Consider the following 21,373-nt stretch of genomic DNA (forward strand, 5'->3'; position numbering starts at 1 on the left):
AGCCCCAAAAATAGCAGAATGTCTTATTTCCTGTCTGCAAATGGTAAGGAGTCTTTGCCTAGCAGTGTTAATCCCTCTTAATATGCAACAACTGATTAGGTTTACATTTAATGGCAGCTTGGATTATCAAATCATGCTTTTCTTTCTGAGATAGGGTTTCAGTATCAGGCTGAGGCTGGCCTGAACCTATGGAGACCAGGATGATCTTGGACTACGGCACCTCTGCCTCTCTACAGTTAAGATTACAGGTATGTGTTACTATAAAGAGCCAAAATGACACTTACCACAAAGACCCTTTTCTTGTGATAGTTGTGCACTTAATTTGTGTTGCTGAACCACACATTCCAACCGATGTGTATAGAAGGCAAAGCATTCCTTTCCTTTAGAGTCCCTAATAAGTGGGTATTTGAGCACTGATACAGTACAGTGCTCCCAACACAACTTAACACTACATTATTGGTAAATTCACCAATACTGAATTGAGAAAACACGATCACAGATGATTCATGTGTTAAACTGATTTGGCACAATACTAGGAACTGTGATTTCTAAAAACAACAAAAAAAGGTATATTCCTAGGAAAAGTTACTCATCTTCGAGGGAATCTATGAACTTCTCCAAACTGTATAAAAAAAAAGCTGTGCAATGGTGCTCGTTTTGGCAGCACATATATTAGAATTGGAATACACAGATTAGCATGGCCCTTGCCATGCTAATTTGGGATGACACCCAAATTCATGAAGCATTCTATATTTTTTCGTTGGTCACTTCCCCCTGGCAGGGCAGCCTTGCCAGGCCACAGAGGAAGAGGATGCAGGCAGTCCAGATGAGACTTGAAAGGCTGGGGTCAGATGAGAGGTGAGGCGAATCCCCCTTTCTGAGGACTAGGTGAGGGAGGGGGATGCGGGAGGGAGTACGGGAGTGGGAAGAGACAAGGGAGGGGGCTACAATTGGGATGTAAAGTGAATACATTTTAAAAAATAAATCATAAAGAAAAGCTGTGTAACGGTTGTGCATACATCTTTCTGGAGAGAGGCCTGAGAACTTTATTCATCATTTAAATTTGTACAGTCCACCCATTTTCAATATCCAAAGCTGTGCACCATGTGAAATTTAGTTTTGTACATCTTGGTTTTAGGGGAAAGGGGGTAGAAAACAGGTAACTTTTAAGGATTGGGGGAGGGGGTCTGGAATATCATTCCTTTTATGACTTTAGGACCATGTTATGGTATATAATGGGGAAAAGTTATCCCAAATGTAACACAGCTTACAAACAAGGGCTGAGGGAGAATCAACCAACAGTTGATTTACAATACAAGTGAACTCAAGTGCACATTTCTGTTTCTGCATATTATCAATTTATCTTTATTTCTGAATATCACAAATTCCAATTAGAGTACTTTAAAAATATTCTTTTGCATGCATTTAACAAATCCAACAAAACAATAGGTATCCAGTTTACTTGCATTGTAACTATGAAGTTTTTTGTTTTTGTTTTTGTTTTGTTTTTTTTTTTTTTTTTTTTTGGTTTTTTGAGAAAGAGTTTCTCTGTGTAGCCTTGGGTGTCCTGGATTCGCTCTGCAGACAAGGCTGACCTCGAACTCACAGTCATCCACCTGCCTCTGCCTCCCGAGTGCTGGGATTAAAGGCATGCACCACACCCCAAGCCCAGTGTAACCATGAAGTTTTAATTGAAGAGCCAATAAACATATTTAAATTCATTGGTACAGGTGAGAACAAAATCCTTCAAGATGTGAGTCTGCTGGCATCCTACCACTATGCACATGATGTAATACTACTACTGACCCTGAAGCACAGGCAAATGGAGATACAGGCTCTCCCTAAGAAGCAAGTGGAAAAGATTACACTTCATCATCATCATCACTACTGAGGGCAAAGCTGCTGTCTGTGGACTGAGACCCATCCTCCTTCACATTCCCCAAAGTCCCTCTCTCATCAGAATCATCAAACAACTTCTCATTGAGACCGTCTTCCTCATCAAACAACTTCTCATTGGAATTATCATCAAATAGCTTGTCATTGGCATCTTCATCTTTCTTTACATCTGTATCTTCTTCATCTTCCTTTTCATCTGAGTCTTCAAAGAGCTTTTCATCTATGTCATCTTCTTCCTCTTTGTCATCAGCATCTTCACACTCCTTTTCATCTACTTCTTCTTCATCTTCATCAGACTCATCATCAAAAACCTTTTCATATATAACTTCCTCTTCTTCCTCATCTCCTTCCTCCTCCTTTTCATCTGAGTCATCCTCAAATTCTCTCTCAGACCCTTCCTCACCTAACAGTCTATCAGAGCCTTCATCAAATTCTGATTTGTCAGTGTCATTTTCTTCTGACTCGTTCTCAACATTTTCAGGGAACTCCTTGTCAAAGGCATCCTGGTCGAAATCGTTTTTAACACCATTTTCTTCTAATTCTTTGTCAGAGCCATCTTCAGACTCCTTTTCTGAGCGGTCTTCCTCAGAATCTCTGTCTGAGTCATCATCCTCTGACTCTTTCATGAGGCCTTCTTCCTCTTCAGAGGTTTTGCTGGGGTCACTGCTTTCTGCCTCTTTTGCAAGGCCATTGTTTTCATAACCATCTTTGTCTTTCTTCTTGGAGACTCTTTCAATGCAATTCTCTCGAGACTCCGTTTTAGGATTACCGTCTTCAAGCTCACTCCCAGGGCGGCCTTCTTCGCCGTCTGCTCCAGGGCGGCCCTCTTCACACTCTCTCTCAGAGTCACCCTCATCAGACCCACCACCTTCTTTAGCATCTTTTTCAGAAGCATCTCCTTCTGATTCTCCCCCATCTTCTGCCTTTTCAAACTTATTTTCATCGATAGTTTCTTCAAATGCCATTCCAGTTGTAGCCTCCTGAACATGCGTGTTAGACATGCTTGGGTGCTCTGAAAAATGCCTCACTCTCGAAGGCCCTGCCCTTTCTGGAGCACAGATGGAATCCATACGTTGGAGGCCTCTGTTGGCCTCAGGGGCATTGAGAAATGCCTCCCAGCCTTTCAGCCTTTCCTCTCTTTCTCTTGAGGTCTCCTCTACCTGTACATAAACAGGAACTATGGTTAAAATGAGTTTTAGGCAAAAGGAAGCTAACATCCTCTCTGATCATTTCTAATACACAAGTACCCTGGTTCTATAGAGCAACTTTCCTAAAGCAATCAAGCACTTCCTTCATCTCTAGTCTTCAAAACCATATGCCTTGGTTAAACAACCTTACATACAATTTAACCTTAAACAAGATCATATCAATACAAGCAAATACTGGTATGCTGGTATTGCTGAAAAATGTTTCATTTCCTAAAACATTACTATTTAAGTTCTGTGCGCTGTCTATAACAGAAAGAATGAGGGATACTGTAGTTTAATGTTCTTTTCTTATCATTCTGAGAAAGCCTCCAAGTTCAGACTATAAACTGAGAAGTGATTAAGTTTGTCTCTATCACCCAATGTAAAACATTATTTACAAGACATATTATACAAAACAGATTAAGCCAACCCTCACACTAGACCTACAGTTGACAATGCAAGTTCCTGCCCCCTTCCTTGACAGCTGCAGGATATACCTGATAATCTGTAGTCCCATCCCAGGCTTGAGCAGTGATCTGACGGCCACCAAACCACCTTCCATCAAGAGTTTGAATACAATAATCAGCCTCCTCTGGTTCTCTGAAGGACACAGATGCCACCCCATCTGGGTGTCTCTAAAAAGACAAAAATTAGAAGGACGGAATGACAAGATGAAAAATTACAGACACATTTCCAAAGACAAGTAATGCCTCCTGACACTGTGAGCTAAGAGACTTAAGAAATGTCTCCCCTTTGTCCCAGCCAGCGATCAGCTACTTCTTTAGCATCATCTTGTCTAACAAGGCCAGTGCAGTGTCCTTGCAAAAGTTTCTGTTAATAACACTATCTAAGGGACAAGGCCATGTGATTGTTAAGTGTGAACTGAGGTCAGATTTGCCCTGGGAAGGGCGCTGAAGGAGCACTGAGCAAGGGCTTCCACGTGAAAAGATGTGGTTTCCTCATCTCTAGGTCTCGTAGCTACCTACATCAAAGGGTTCTGAGGCCTGCAATGTGTAAAGCCCTTGCAGCACACAAACTATACACTGTAATAAAGGGTCACAAGTATTTTGTATCATTTTTGGAAGTACAGGGAAAAATACACAACTGTTTTCCCCCTTGACTATGATCAGGTAATTCAGAGAAAGGCAAGAACTTTGAGAAAACTGATGTTCCACACATTTTCTTCTACTTGCTCTCATTCTTAAGAGTCAGGCAGAAGGGAAATAAGCTCGGCATATCAAATCAACCGAAGACATGCCTGGTAAAGAGTGTTCATTGAACTACTGTGGACAGACAGCAGGCCTGTGATATAAAAAACTAATCTAAGCTGAGCACGGTGGCACACGCCTGTAATCCCAGCACGCAGGAGGCAGAAGTTGGAGGATCTCTGAGAGTTCAAGGCCAGCCTGGTCTACAAAGTAAACCCAGGACAGCCGAGGCTATATGGAGAAATCCTGACTCAACCCACCCCCACCCCCCCACCCCCCCCACCCCCCCACCCCCCACCCCCCCACCCCCCACCCCCCCACCCCCCCCACCCCCGCCAAAAAAAAAAAAAAAAGCCAAAGCAAAACCCACTAATCTAAAACCCAGGGCACTCTCAGCCACTTGCTCAGCTTGGAAGCGGGTGAGGCTTCAGCACTGACTTGGGCAAACCTTGAACTTACATCAAACAGAAGGAGCTTCCTAATCTGTCCAAACTTTGAACATTCTACTCTCAGGTCTTCTCTGATTTCATTCAGCACCAATGGATCATCCTGCAAAAACAAACAAGGTTAAAATGGAGGAGACTCCTTCTTCATTATCCAAGAACCAAGTTTACTACTGTGACAAATTAACAAATGAAAAACAGTGCTTTGCTTAAAGTCAGGTACATCTGTCTACAGACTATAATGATAAATGAAAGAATCAACATAAGAGTTACATGGCTTCACTCACTGCTACTAGTCCAGGTTTACTCTGAGTAAGAAAGAAGAAATGGACAAGCATGGCAGAGAGGGGAGGTCCACAGCAGCGGAAGAAAACTATAGATTTAAACATACGTGTATGCATGTATTTTTTAAAGCACTGTGTAAAATATTCTTGTTGCTTTTCCACTGTGAATGTGCTTTAAAAAAAAAAAAAAGACTAAAGCACTGCTGGTCCCAATGGCTCCAGGTTCAGGAGGGTTCTCCTCTCGGAACTCTGGGAGAATCCAAGGCTCCCAGGACCGATAAACAGACCTCCATGCTTCAGGGCATGAAGAGTCAGAGACGAACACTCTACCTCTGCGCTCCCGCAGCCTACAGTTCCCTTTCTCCAAGACGCTCTAGCCTAGTAAGCTACGCATGGAACTCTCTGATCTTAACTTTACACTAAGATGGCAGACAATGACCATGTGTGGTTACTAGGCACGTCCTTTCCTTATTAAAATTAATCTTCCTAGTTTCATCTTATTTTTTTTCACTAAAGCTATAGAAATACTGAGCTTCCTGTAGCTTTTCACATTGCATTGAGCCATACTCATGTGCACAAAAAGGAACCTCCCTTTCTGTCAAGAATTCTGATTCTTCATTTCTTGAGATTCAAACTTTGCAGGCAAAGTATTTTTAGGTAAGGCTTGGAACTGAACACTGAACCCATTGGAAGTAACATTACAAAATTAGTCATTATTTACCCTGATACCAGAGAGGACTTTTATGTACGCAACTTCTAACATTACTCACGTATCTGGAATGAAAACACACTCCATCCTTCCAAATATGAACTTTTTCTGATACCCTGGGTATTCATTTTCCTCTAAAAAGTTTAATGTTGGTGTCTGTTCTTTAGGCTTACAACCACCCTTCAGTCAAATTAAAACAGTCCCTACCACTCCTCTTGAACTCTTTCTACCAAGAGTTATACAGCAGCACACCAGGGCTATCCCGGTAATCCCAGTTCATGGGACGTGCCAGCACTGTAAGTATGAAGGCAACCTGGGCTAGTAAAATCCTGTCTATGAAACAAGAACAAAGAGAATGATAAAACATCTATTCCCTTGTCAGCCAGCATGTTTCTGTGATGATACAGTTGTTCTATGTATCTGTATTACCCAACAGAGTAGCTACTACATGTGTCTTGTGTAGCTGAGATGAATCCTCACTAATTTATAATAATCTGTGGCTACAGTCTACTTTACTTAAGACTGTGCAGGTCTATACTGACATGATTTCAGGTCCAGATCTAGAAACTCTGAACTTTTAAAAAAGAAAGACTCTAATGCTCCATGTTTGACCACCTCCCCTTGGTGGGGAGGCCTGGTGGCACTCAGAGAAAGAATAAGCAGGCTACCAAGATGAGACTTGATAGCCTGTGACCATATAGTGGGGAAGGAGGTCCCCCTCGGTCACAGACCTAGGGGAGGGGAATAGGGTGAAAGTGGGAGGGAAGGAGGAACAGGAGGATACAAGTGAGGGGATAACAACTGAGTTGTAATCTGAATAAATTAATAAAATTAAAAAAAGAAGACAACCATCATCTTTCTTGTTAACAGGCTCTCATCAAGCTAGTAGGATTACCGGAGATCAGGCATCTGTGCAAACAAAGAGAGCATACACCAACAACAATTTCCTTTTCTGCGAATTCTGACACCACTGCCAACAGAGACTGTCCTGCCACATAATTTGGCATCACATTGGAGACGGAAGAGTGCCCTTATTTACAAAGATGCTAAAAAGTAACTGTTTTTTTCCATTAGGCAATGGAAAGACAGGTTGGAACAGGGACCTCACTAGCTCCTTCAATTATTCTTCACACAAAAAATCAGGGAAGGGTTGGGCTGAAGCTCAATGTTTGACTGTGTAATTGCTCAGCATGTATCAGGCCCTGGGTTAGATCTGAGCACCACAAAAACATTCAGGATGCATTACTACACACACACTCAAGTACTGAGGAGTGAAAGCACAATTCGTTAGGCAAAGTCCGAGGTTCCTAGGGAGCTCACAGTGTGGCAGAGGGGAGGAAACTATTTCAGACAAAAACAAATACTATCCAAAACAGAAGTATGAAAGTTTGCGAACTTCAAAGCACAGCTTGAAACAAACCAAGGACTTTTATTATAGCCATTTATTTGTTTATTTGGTGTGAGTGCGTGCATGCCCAAAAGGTCACTGGCAGAAGTCACACAAGTTACAAGCCTTGGTTCTCTCCTACCACATGGGTCCAAAGATCCAACTCAGGTGCTTGGGCTTGATGGCAAATAGCTTTACCCAATGAACCATCTTGCTGGCTCCAGGACTCACTTTGAAAGAGTCAGCCATTTTTAAGTGTGAAACTTCTGTCTTCAAAAATATCCACCAGAAAGAATTTGGAATGGCCAGGAACAAATGTGTTTGAGCCAGGAGTGGCGGCATAGGCTGTAATCTAGCAATCCAGGAGGTGGAAACAGGAAGATTTTGAGTTTGAGACCTGTCTGGGCTACAAAGCAACTTCAAGGCCACCCTGAGCTACACAGTGTAGGTCTACTTAAAAAAAAAAAAACCTAAAAACCAAAGTAGTTTTTAGGGGACAAATAATATGGGCTCTATCTAGGAAAGCCTAATTGTGCATAGTGTGATAGCTTTATTGGAGAAAGTTCTCCCAGTGAGCAAGGCCAGAGGAAGAAGAAACAGATGCAATTACAGACTCCTATTTGCAGAGGGCCAGGTGTATTGGATGACATTTAGAGGGCCAGATGCTTTGGATGAAGTTTACAAGGTTTCTTGCTTGAGTTTAAGCGAAATAAATGTATGTACATCACCTGATAAACCAAGCACTCCTTTTCCATGGACACGATAATGAGGCACGCTAGCAACATATCCAGTGGATTACATGCATTACTTTTAAAACCTTCTCTGGCAAGAACAACATTTCAAAAAGTAAGTCCAGATGGCCCACCTGTCTCGCTAAAGCCAGCCTAAACTGAAAATCTACTAAGTATAAAGTTCACTTTACATTTGTGTAATACACACAGAACATCTATTAGCCCAGAGCTTGGCAAAAGCATCTCAAAAGCCTGTTTTATCATAGTGTTGAATAGCCTAGCTAGTTAACTGAACAGTGGATAGGTACACTGTAGACTGTTGGTTGCTAACCCTCGTGGCAAATGGCTGTTGGAGCATTGCATGCAGCTTGCAGCTGCTGCCTAGAATTGTGAGAAAGGATCACACCAAATGTCACCAGCTTGACAAAAATCTCAAAACCCAAACTGTGAATCACGCTCTCTGTTGAAATGCACAGCTGCTGTCACGCCTTGTTAAAGTTGGAAGAACCTCAAGTCAAACTGACTATGTTGTATGCATTCATGCTTTTCACTTGCACTTCATTACTACTCTACATCTAAACCAGCTGCTACATATCCCAAGTCTTCTGGATCTCAGGCGAGAAGTAGACTACACAATCCATCGAAGCATACTTGTCACTACCTCATGACCACAGTTCAGCAATGAACTGACCATTTCAAGGCTAAGGAGCTAAAGTGAAACTACCATTTGACACTGTTGACAACATGAACAGAAACAAGCAAACAGGTTGAAACTACAATGTTTCCAAATCGGAAGTTTTACATTGTGAACATTTTTTCCTTGTATGCAATGTGTTATCATTAATTGCTGAACCAGACAGAGAAAACAAAGGTGGTTTTTTCACTACTGATAGCATCCATCCACACTAGCACATAACATCAAGAGGCACAATGCAATGCAAGCTATCTAGACAATTACTACTATTTCTTTAACACCTTCTTGCTGGTTTGGGGATTTTACATGGATATTAAAAATGTGGTCCTGTGAAACAACCTCCACTATTTGAACATCAGATTTCTTTAAGGATCAAACTGTTAATAGTAACACAAAGTTTTCAGATGTGAGTGTGGAATTGATGCTCCCCACCCAAATCAGCTGCTGTTTACTGAACTGTAGTACAAACCCACAGGCTGCTCCCTCAATTTGATTTCAGATAGCAAGCAGCTGTGATTTGGGGCCACAGTATGAATATTAACCATTTTTTTCTGGGATACAATCAAAGGAAGGAGGGAATTCTAAATATAAGTTGGTTCTTTGCTCCATTTTCCTATTCTACCCATGACTACAGAAACATGTCTTCAGGACAGGGCATAGTAAGCTTTGAATCCTCTTATAAGAAAACATAACAGAATTTTTAGATGTTAAAACACCACTTCCTACCTCAAAATCCAAGGGGTGAAACATATTTTTGAGGATGACAACTCGCTCATGGCGCATCCGGGATGGTCCAGCTCTCCTCTCAGGTCTCCAATCCAACTGCCTAATGTAACAAAAAATAGTCATAAACTGAAATCTGGGTTCAGATTTGTGGGAGAGAAAAAGGGATACAATCTTCAGTCATCTGATTCTAACACAGTTCCATAGAGCTTTATGAAGTAAAAATAAAAATTCTAACCCACTCAGTATCTGAAATCCCTCACATGAGAAGTCCCCCTTATAAATTAACTCATCTCCCTGGAAGAGCACTGAAGTTAGACTTCTAAAGCCTCCTAATGATGTAGTATGTATAACTTTCTACACAGATGAAAAGATGGAGAGGCATCCAGCCATTACCAGTGGGGAATTGGTTCCAGGACATACATCCCCAGCTGGACATCAAAATCCTTGGCCATACCGAACATTAATACAGAAGACTACTGTGTTGGCTTACAACCTATACCTGTCTTCCCATGCACTTTAAATTCTCTCTTGGGTACTCTAATACCTTACACATAATGTAAATGCTATGTAAGCAGCTGTCATGTTACAATGTATAGGCACTAATGACAAGGGAAAAAATAGTACTTATTTAGTACAGTAAGCCCACGGATAGAGAACCCATGTAATATGAATGGCTACCAAAACCCATACATTTGTATGTAATTTATAACACTAGGAAGAACAAAGTGCACTGAGTAGTATACTACTAGTGGCTCTTTGCTATAATCTTATATTTTCCTTACACTGTTTGTAAAATTTGTAGCTGTCTATTTTAAGTCTGTAAAAAAACGGGACCACACAAAGAAAACATGATCATTTTATCATGAGTTTAAGCACGTTAGAATGCTAACAGAATTTACTGGTGGAAGTATTTATTCCTTTGACTAATTTCCTAAAATAAGCATATTTCAAAACATGTTTAATAATAAATTAATAGAAAGGTAGCATTACATATATATATACATACACACATATATATATGGTAAATGCAATGATAAAACCTTTATCATTTCTAATTTTTACTAACAAACCTGTATATACAGATTTAGCTCCTTGCAGTTAATTTCAATCCACATGAAAAATGAAGGCATGGTTCTGGCATAAAGGCTTCAACTCTTCATTTGATGTTCAATACTGAGATCAGTTAAGGTCCCTTTTACTTCATAAATAATCACCCCCAAAATTAAGTTCTTTATCTACTGAAGAGGGACTGGGAGCACAAAAGGTGGGGGCCGGGAGCGCGGGAAGAGGTGACGGAGAGGCAGGGGAGTTTCGTGAAGCTCCGCCATCACTCATTGTTTTGTTTTTAAATTAAGAAGTCTAGGACAGAGTAAAAAAAAAATCATGCCAAAAAAGAAAAAGCTCCACACCACTGCCAAGTGAGCCCATGGAAGAGACTGACGACAACCCTGATTAGCTACTGAAATGCTTTTAGAATAATCTGTAGACGTGTCTGATAGAACAAAATGAAGTCTCAAGAACATACTTTAAAATATTTATATGAAACTTTTCAAAAAAGAAAAAAATACTAACTTTTGTTGCAGAGACAGCTTCTTCTTATAATCCTTGCACTTCTTCTTCTTTTTTGAGGCATCATATTCGCCCTTGAGCTGGAACTTTGCCACCTCGACATGCAATTTGTAGCCTCTAATTTCATCTTCATCCAAAAGTTTTAATGCAAGTTCCACCGATTCTTTCTTTATAAAGGTAAAATAAAACAGTCACTAAGTTGAGTATTGAAATGAAATGAGATTTTGATATAAACAGCTACCTACTTTGGGATAAAAAGTCTTAGAATACTAATCAGGAAAGCTTTGTTCAAAATATAGGTAGACCTCAACCACCCGAGTTAACTTAGGTATGTGATTTGTTCTCTAAACCCACTTCTCCATCTACAAAAAAAACTAAAATGCTATCTTCATCACAGGGTTCCTGACAAAATTAGAGGAAATAGTATATGGAAAAGTTAGTGCATGGCTTAAGTAGCTGTTCAGTAAATTATATTATTGGGTAATATTTGTCTCCGGGAGCCCCAAGTTCTCATCGGCAGAATGAGAGGAACGGACTTGATTAAATTCTCGGGCACATTCCAGTTTTGAAATTCTGTAACATCTACTTAACTGTGGCTGGTTCAAGGAACTGGAGTAATACAGCCAGCCTTTAATGTTCAGCTGCTTCATCAAACTAAGATGTAGATCTGTAATAGCAAGTTCAGTAGGAGATAATTATTTAATGGCTTATATATTAAATGCATTTATGGATTCTGGGTCCTAACACAAACACAGTAGTTATCATCTCACTCAAACAGACTAAAAAATATAAAGGGCTGAGGACAGCACAGAGGATCACTGATCTGAGCTGTTCCCTTAGACACGGATCCTGGAGTAAGGAACTTTATTTTCCGTAATGTAACTTACTGGTTTGACAATCTGTTACTTTCATAGGCCCTAAGTTTTATATAAAAGTGTTTCACGGAGCAATGTTTTTCCTTAGAAACCCAAATATGGAGCTGAAGAGATGGCTCAACAGGTAAGAGCCCTTGCTGCTTTTGCAGGGGACCCAAGCTCAGTTACCAGCAGGCATATGGGTGGCTCACAACCATCTCAGCAACAGCATTCGTGTGTGTGTGTATGTGTGTGTATGCACATACAAAAAGAAACTAATTTTTAAAAATCCCATGAACACCCTCTTCTTTTAAAGCGTGACTTCACAGGTTTTTATTCATCTTTGGGCTGGTAAAATTCTCACCCCTTACACATGAAATAGAAGACTAACACTGTAAATGATCATGGTAGAGTCCACCACCCCATCTTGTTTAAGAAACTGACTGGAGGCTGATAATCCCACACTTTGCCAGCTCAAGCCTTTCTTCTGATTCCATTGCATACGGTCCACTAACTACACACCCATGATAGTTATACTACTACATGGTCATTTTTTACTTGGATTTGTAGTTATTTCCAGGTTCTTTGACAAATACATGTCATAATTGTGGTCGTTTGTTTCATGCCAGGCAATAATGGATAACATGTGCTCCTAAGAAGACTGACCAGTGTTCCTTTCACATCAAGCAATCCCTGTGCAATTTACAGTAACAAGACCACACAAAAGTCCACAAATTTCCATTTTAATTCTCTTATGTAGTATTTAAAGCAGCAAGTATAATTCACCATCTCCTTTCCAGTCTAATTCAGAGCTTAAAAACTTTTTCTAAAGAGCCAGTCAGTAACCAGTTTAGGCTTTGAGGTCAGAGGTTGCTACTGTAACCACTCGATGCTACTGATGAAACACAAAAGCAGCCAAACACAAAGGTAAGTGAACGATGAAACTGTATTTGCAAAAATAGGTGGCAGGTAAGACTTTGCAAAACCACATTCCAATTCACTCCAATGTGCAAATAAAATGCCACTGCTTTTTTTCTTCTCAGAATTATAAACTGTTGATCACATACACTGATGAAGAGATCTTTGCAGTGAGATTTTTCGAAGATAAGAGAAGCCCCACAATCACATGTTTACATAACACGTTGACCTTGTAGCAAACAGTTTCTTAAAACAAACAACCCTAGATTTACTAAGTTAACTTTCGGATTTTACTCTCTCTTACTTAATACTTCCTTTGTGTTATATATTTTCAGCCTTACTCAAATAGACCATATGGAAACTAATTTATATCTAAAATCTAGAAGAGGTACCAACATCATCTATACACAGTTTTCTTTATACTCTGTTTTGGATGGTTTAGGGTAGGTAGTATCTATAAAAAATTCTAGCCCTTGTACCTGAGTCAATAGTACAGAGACAAGAGACTTATTTGACCAAAAAACCAACCTTAAGATAACAGCAAAGCCCATCTCCTTTAAGATTTCCTTGATCATCTTTATAAAGTTTGACCTTAAATTCTTCAGTCTGAGGATCTCTCATAATAATGCCAAATTTGGACATAAGCTGTATAAATTCATCCACTGTGATATCTGGAGGCAGACCTGTAATTTCAGAGAACAATTTTAAAGTTTTTAAGGAAGGTAAAAGGTATTTTGCATTTTATCAATGAGAAATGACAACTGGGTGAGCACAAAGCTGATTTGTGTGAGTACAAAACTTCCTATTTAGAAATCAAGAACATTCATATTATCTATATTAAGATATATCACAGTTATGCTCTGCTTATGCTTCACTAACTCTGAAGGAACAAATTTCTGTAAATTATCTAAGGCAGGCATACAAAACAGCATGCAAAGTTGCATAATTTTTCTTCATATTGTACTAAACAAATTCCTAGTTAACAAAAGGGGGTGTACAAAATACATCAAAAACTAAAAGTCACTTAGCACAAAGTCTCATTACTAAATGTTTTCAACCTTAAAACTTCATGAAAGGGCTGGAGAGATGGCTCAGAGGTTAAGAGCATGGGCTGTTCTTCCAAAGGTCCTGAGTTCAATTACCAGCAACGACAAGATGGCTCAAAACCATCTGTAATGAGATCTAGTGCTCTCTTCTGGCATATAGGCATACATGCAGGCAGACCACTGTATATATAATAAATAATTTTTTAAAAGTTCATAAAAAAGGATACCTGACACATATACATTGGTATTTCTGTCTTCTTCAACGTGGAACCATCCTAAAAATCAAGTGAAACAAGTAAAATACTTGAAGAAACATCATTAACATTATGAAGTCTTTGCAATGGCAGTTTCTTAAAATGTTTAGAATATTCTCCTTATTTAAAAAGACTAAGACTAACCCAGCTTCCAAAAGAAGAAACCGTTTGACTGAGAATTAGCTTTAGTGCTCTCTCTGAGAAAGAAAAAGGCTATCTAGATTCTCCATGACTTTAAGCCTTTCTTAAAGTGAAAACTCACATTATCATTCCTTCAATGATATTATGATCCTCCAAAATGTAAACTGTATTCACACATTTTTCCTATCTCAGTTTTCAACCCAGGCTTTGTAAGGCAGAACCACTTGCCTGATTCGGCCTTTCTCTTTTCTCCCCTCTTTTTGTGGTCAGTGGTTTCCGGGGTTTCTTTCTGTGGAGGTTCTTCTACAGTGTTGGTGTTGGTGTCCTGGGCATTCTCAGTAGAACTGGATGCACAATTACTAGAAAAGCCGTAATTAGCCTGATACGTCGCAATGAAATCTTCAGTGATCTAAGTGAGTAAGTCAACACACAATGCAGACATGGTTACTTCACTTGTTGAAACTGTGTTATACGGCTGTACATTCAGTTACTATGACCTAAAAATTCAACAAGTGTGAATTTTATGCCACAGGTAGTTGTACTAATTAAAGTATAATTCGAGACCAGTCATCTTATCTCTGTGTAGTGTAATAAAAGTAAGACAAATATCCTAATATTGCCAACACGAAGAAAAGTATAATTTTAAGTGATGCCAACACCTTTTCTAGTTTTTAATAAATTACCTACTGCTTCTCTACAGTATATTTGAGTAAGGTGGCCAATACATAAAACGAAGTTATGTTAAATAACGAGAGAGTAAAACTAAAAGTCAACTAGTAATCTAATCACAGAAATCACCTTTCTGTGTGCAGATACACACAAATATATATGTACACTAAAATTTTTGTGTTTATGAGTGAAGCTGGCAACTGTCAAACAAAATGCTCACTTTAGTTCTAGTACTAATTCACTTCAGTGTTTAGTGACAGAACAAATTAAAGACCAACCCAAAATACACCTCACACCAGGGAAAATGGCTAAATGAAGTTGTAAGTTCTGTTTATCACTTTCAGGCGCACAGAAAAAGTGGAGAAATTTTAGCCAGGTGGTGGATATGCACACCTTTAATCTAGGAACTCAGGAGACAGAGGCAGGCCTGTGAGTTGGATCTCTGTGAGTTCGAGACCAGCTTGGTCTATAGTGTCCCTGACAGCTGGGCTACACAGAGAAACAGACTCAAAAAAAAAAAAAAGCCAGGTGTGCGTGGTAGTGCATGCCTATAATCCTAGCACTCAGGGAGTCAGAGGCAAGCTGGATATGAGGTTGAGGCCAGCTTGGTCTACAGAGTGAGTTCCAGGACAGCCAGGGCTACACAGAGAAACTCTGTCTAAAAAAAAAAAAAAAAAAAAAAAAAATGGCGGGCGGGCGTGGTAGCACACGACTTAAATTCCAGCACTAGAAACTGTCTCAAAAAAAAAAAAATGGCGGGCGGGCGTGGTAGCACACGACTTAAATTCCAGCACTAGAAACTGTCTCAAAAAATAAAAAATGGCAGGCGGGCGTGGTGACACACATCTGTAATACCAGCACTCTGGAGGCAGAGGCAGGCCTGTGAGTTGGATCGCTGTGAGTTCGAGACCAGCCTAGTCTACAAAGCGAGGCCAGGACACCCAAGGCTACACAGAGAATCCCTCTGTGGAAAAAGAAAATGGGAGAAATTTTAGAACCCAAAGTTTAAAGAGCTATGGTTTTCCATAACATAAAAGATAAAGTTCCCAAGTAATTGCTTGTGAGACTATTAAATGCACTCAAAAGGAAGTCACATGGACATTCAAGCAGCAATTCTAAGTCCGGAAGTGGAAGAGTGAAATTTTTACAATCTGGGGAACTTGAAATATGCACAAATACAAAATCAGAAAGAATAGTTGAAATAATGAATTTTTGAACTAACGATCCATGTACACAATGTAGAAAAGTTTTTTTTTTTTTTTTTGTAACTGGCTCTCAAACTACTTGTGTGCTGTTAGTACCCTTTGATACCAAAACTCCTGTGAGGCTAAGACTAGCAGGGCACTTTGATCAGACAGTTGACAACACCAGGCTTAACATTAGTTACTTTCTTTCCATGTTGAAATTAAACACTTAGCAATTCCCAAGTACTCAAAACAAATGTAGAGATTTTGTCCCATCCATTTTCGGTGTCTTCCTAGTCATATTCCTGTGGTTAGAAGGTTCAAACTTAAGATGCCCTGAAACAAAATTCAGTCGAAAAATAAAACAAGATGCAGGGAAAGTTTATTCAGTAGAGTAATTCAGTAGAGTAGTAAACAGCTGTTTTCTCACCCCTTAAATCAACAAGCTGCACTTTGCACACAGCATGCATACGTGTCTCATAGAAGTTAATATTGGCTATACAGGATGAAACTGTTACTAATATGTTTTTCTGGGTGTTTTTCCTCTTTGCAGTAAAAACATCAACCAACTGTGACCTTCACACACACAAATTAATAAGGCATAAAAAGCGCTTAAGGCACCACCCTAACAACTACTTTCCTTCATACGTCGGTACTGCAATAGACTGAACAGACTAACCACTAACCACCAGTTCAAGGACTTAGTATTTCACCAGTACTAAGAGGGGTGTCCCGCTAGGGTGGCCAGGGAGCCTCCCGGCCCAGCTCCCAATGGCAGTCAAGCTTTACCTTAGGAAACCAAGCCTTCTTATCAAGGTCCCACTCATAGGGAGTGTCATCCGGTGGTTGTCCCGAAGAATCGGTTTCTCCAGAGGGCTCATCCTGGATGTCACCGTCCTTGGGGTCGCCATACAATTCTTGCATTCGCAACTGTTCATCAAACTCATCGTTCCCGCTTAAGTTGTTGCCACTCATGTTTCCTGGGTAGCCCCGGCGACAGCGATCAGACAAATGAAGAGGCCAAAGCGACTCTGGAAAAGAGCAGAAAGAGGTTGGTCCGAGGAGCTCAGAACCCACACTGCAAGCCCCAGTCCGCCTCCTCGCAGCGCCCCAGCAGTCCCTGGGAAGTCTAAGCTGCACCGCCCAGGCTCCGCCCTCCAGCCCGCCCCACATGCGCGAGCATGCGCCTTGAAGCTGCCAGCGCAGTCACTGCCACTCACCTGGCAGGCTCCACCGGGCCTGAATGCCACCTCCCAGTCCAGGGCAAGGCGGGAGCGCGCACGCGCGCTGCCACTTCAGCGGCAGGCTCCGGAGGCACCTGAGCTTCCTCCCGCCACGTCGGGAAACGATTTGTGAACCAAGTTCAGCTCAGGCTAATGCAGTCGCCATTGTCCGCGCATGAAGACGTAGTGGGGCACGCTGGCACGCCTACCCTGGCGTCATATGGTGGCGACGCTTGCGAGAGTCAGGGGCGGGGCTCCAAAGGCATGCTCTTGCCGCGTGTGTGTACATACTCGCTTGGAGATGCAGCCTGTAGAGAGGCATGACGCCCCAGGAACCTTGGGCCAGGTGGGCTCCTCTGCATTCCGGACGAGTTTTGCCCAAGCGATAGCCTAAAAAAGGACGTAGGACTCTTCAATAGAGCTGCCGCTAGAGGGGCTTTGCGGCAGCCGCCATCTTGGGGAGGTGGGTGGGACTGTGGGACAAGTTTCAACCGCTTCGCGAAACCTTTGCACCTCCTTCGCTCAAATCCCCGCCCTTGCACAGGAGCCAAGTAATGCTTAGTTTTAAATGCTTGCCCTAGGGCACACAGTTTTTTGCTCATCTTAGGAACCCAAACACCTAACACACGCTTTGGCGTCTAGTGAGGAATGAGTGAGTGATCAAATGGAGGACAGAAGGGCCCATCAGTTCCTAATCTCACGTCAGTTTTGTACGTGGTACCACGCTTAGGCTTGCGGTGTGAGAGAGTACTTTTTGCCTACAGCCTACAGCAGTGTATCAGAGGTGTTCCATCCTGAAACTTGAAGCTTGACTGTAAACATCCCGGTGTAAACCAGCTGAACCGTGTGGCTCCGTTTCCTCTTAGAATACCAGCTCACTAACTGCTCTAATCAGAACTTTCCTCTCACATGTTTCATGCACAGCAAAAAGTGCAGGAGTCCATGTTTTTAAAAACAGACAAGTATTTACTGAACTCCTATTAAGTGCCAGGCATTCATTGGGTGAGGTTCCACAGCAGTGGAGAAGACAAGCACAGATCAAGGGAGATTCAGTTAATGGTTGGTGAACAATATGATATAAATACCAGATGCTGGAGAGTGGCAATTGTTCTGTTTTCAGCCCAGAAAACTAGTTTTATACTCAAAACACAGTTTTATACTCAAAAACTAGAAAATTCTAGAGAGCTTTTTAAAAAATTTGATTCCATTTATCAACAACATTTGTTGCTGTAATGTAAACTATGCAGTAATATTTTAATTCACTAAAAGTCCCAGTGAACGCTGTATGTGTGATCATCAGAGCTCTAACCCAGACTTGACAGTAGGGAATCGAAGAAATCACTTTAATTCCAATCACCTTTCTTTGTAAATACAGTGGTTGTGAGTGGGTTCTAGACCATCCTGGCTCATCACAGACCTCTGTGAATCTGGTTTCAACCTTAACAGTATTTTTTAAAACAGTAGTTTTTGTTTCCAAATACACATATTTTTACGATGTCCTTGGTTTTAGTAGAAGTGGTGGAGAACTAAATTTGTATGCTATGGATTTTGGTAGATTCATTTAAGCATTGCTGAGTTCTTGCTCCGACCTGAAAATGGTGTATCGCTCTTTTCACTAATTTGCTATTCGGCTACCATTTTTTCCTGGAGTATGCTTACAACACAGGAGATACTGTGCTACATGATCGTTCCTGCACAGGAGACACACTGTTGGTGCCTGAGGTACCCTAACCACCACCACAAGCAAATGGGCAACCCCACCCCACCTCCTTACAAATAAATGGTAAAAAAAAAAACAAAAAAACCCACTCCTATGTCTAGGTTCCATATCACCCGGTCTCCTTTGCCCATGGGAGTTCTTGCTGGAGTTCTTGCATTTTGCACTAGATTTGCTGGAGCCACTACTGTTTGTCCTGTAAAGTTTGAGGACAAACAGATACAGAGTCAGGGTCAGATGATAAGGGGCCTTCTGTGAAAAAATTCCCTGACATTGCTTACAAACTCTTTCTGCTAAGTTAAAGAACTGTGCTAGGATATATTGACATCTCCTTTAGTTTGAGAGTTTTCTTGTCCCCACATCTTGTAATCTCTAAACTTAGTTGGCAGGGGCTGGTGGGGAGAGGGAGTTCTTCTGACTAAAAGGTTGGTGGATCTTCAACCTAAGATAATATGAACTGTAGAAATTCTTTAAAACTAAATTTGCTCACAGAAGGTATACAGTGTTAAGTGGGGGCACTTTTCATTTCAATGAGAAAGATCTGTCCTCAGGACATGTTTTGATTGTACATAACTTTGTAACTATGTTTTCATGTTTCATAGAGTTTGTTGCGATCTGTATCCTAAATCTTAGGACATATTCACAATTTGCATGTGTCCATATCTTCTCCTAGCTAGAACCCTTGTTAAAGAAATGAATATCCCATAGGAACATTGCTTGTACTACAATAAGAAATATAAATGTCGCCAGGTGTGGTGGTGCACGCCTTTAATCCGAGCACTTAGGAAGGCAGAGGCTGGCAGATCTCTGTGAGTTCGAGGCCAGCCCTGTCTACATCCAGGACAGCCAAAGCTACACAAAGAAACCCTGTTTCGAAAAACCAATATATATATGTGTGTGTTTCTCTCTCTCTCTCTCTCTCTCTCTCTCTCTCTCTCTCTCTCTCTCTCTCTCTCTCTCTCTCTCTGTGTGTGTGTGTGTGTGTGTGTGTGTGTGTGTGTGTGTGTGTGTGTTTGTGTGTGTGTAATTATGAGCAGTATAGCCACCTGTAAAGTTAGCCCCAAGAAGAAAAATCAGTTATTTCCCAAATAAAAACAGATAAACTTTAATCCCAATTTTATAGCTACAAAAGGGGAGGGAGCTGATGACCTAGAAAGCTAAGAAGTTATTTTATATTTATTCTGTCACTAACTCCTGCAGAGCTCTAGTTTTATGAAACATGAAAATTCTTGGTCTTTGTAGCTTGTTACTTTTAAAAATGAGTGTTGTAGTTATTGACTCTCTGTATGAATGTATGTATGTGAAGTATATTCTGTGTGTGTGTGTGTGTGTGTGTGTGTGTGTGAGAGAGAGAGAGAGAGAGAGAGAGAGAGAGAGAGAGAGAGAGAGAGAGAGAGAGAGAATGCACACAGGTACACATGAATGAAGACTGTGGAAGGATAGCATGTATTTCCTCTTTCTGCCTTACTCCTTTTGAAGTAAGGTTGCCTACTGAACCCAGAGCTTATGGTTTATTTGGTTTTGGTTTCTTGCAGCTAGACTGGCAACCAGCAAGTGCCAGCAATCCTATTGTATCTGTTCCAATCAGTGCTGTAATTACAGGTGTGTACAGGACCACATCTGATTGTGGGTGCTGGATTCCAAACTCTGGTCCTCATGCTTGGGCAGGAAGCACTGTTAACTGCTGAGCTCTCTCTCAAGCTCAGAGCCTGGAATATTTATACATTTCTTTCTCACTTGTTAGGCTAATTAAGGAAAATTAAATATTTTATAGTTTTGTGATTTAAAAATAATATGTCTTGGAATTGAAACAGGTTCTTATATTCTGCCATTATCTTTAAACTAAAAAGTTACAGAAAGCCATTCAAACTTTATTTCTTATTTATTTGCTCACTTCCAGATTTTTTTACAATTTTTCTCAGTTTAAAGCAATGTTAATACAATATTAGCACCCCCACTTTAAGCCAATTTTAAGGGCATTTAAAGCCCTGTGTTAATATATGCCCCACCCCTTTTGAGCCACATAATTAGCAGAAGTTCACAATGGCACAAGCCATTTAAAGCTCAAAAATACCAAAAGCACTCTCAAAAAAAGCAAGTTTTTAAAAATACAAATGTAACTATAGAGCCAAAGATAAGCTTCAGTTTACTTCAAGAATACATTTTCTGAAAGCACAAATTTAAATCTGACAAATCTAGTGACTACAGGTCCCCCACCCCCACCCCAATTACAGTTATTAAGCTTATTTGTATTAGCAAGTTGGAGCAGAGAATAGAAAGTCAGAGCCTTCTGTCTGACTTCCAGAAACAGAGATGAGCTCTAGGATTTAGGCACCCATCAAGTTGAGTAAAATCAAGCAGGTAGATGGTCTGATGATGCTCGCACAGCCAGGTGTTGGAGATTCCACGTGGCAGTTCTGCAGGTTTTTAGAAAGAGGGCGCTGCTCACCCAAATGAAATGAGTTTCCTTAAAGGAAAGAATTTCAGAAGGTGGCAGCTTAGAAACTTGGACAGGAATCTTCCTCTAGGGCCC

The 21,373-nt window shown here is 40.8% G+C and overlaps 1 protein-coding gene across 1 annotated transcript; it reads right to left on the minus strand.

Moving 5' to 3' along the window:
* Window positions 1-652: 652 nt before the first annotated feature.
* Window positions 653-17,339, minus strand: HTATSF1 (HIV-1 Tat specific factor 1). The gene is made up of 10 exons (XM_084789133.1): window positions 17,121-17,339; window positions 16,690-16,931; window positions 14,276-14,456; window positions 13,880-13,927; window positions 13,135-13,289; window positions 10,838-11,001; window positions 9,266-9,365; window positions 4,751-4,840; window positions 3,581-3,718; window positions 653-3,056 (listed from the first exon to the last, which is right to left on the minus strand). Exons 2-10 carry the CDS (start codon window positions 16,873-16,875, stop codon window positions 1,863-1,865), a joined length of 2,256 nt encoding a protein of 751 aa, XP_084645259.1. The 5' UTR covers window positions 16,876-16,931; window positions 17,121-17,339; the 3' UTR covers window positions 653-1,862.
* Between the last annotated feature and the right edge of the window lie 4,034 nt (window positions 17,340-21,373).

Source organism: Acomys minous (assembly GCF_964271855.1).
Source record: "Acomys minous genome assembly, chromosome: 7".
Taxonomy (NCBI): domain Eukaryota; kingdom Metazoa; phylum Chordata; class Mammalia; order Rodentia; family Muridae; genus Acomys; species Acomys minous.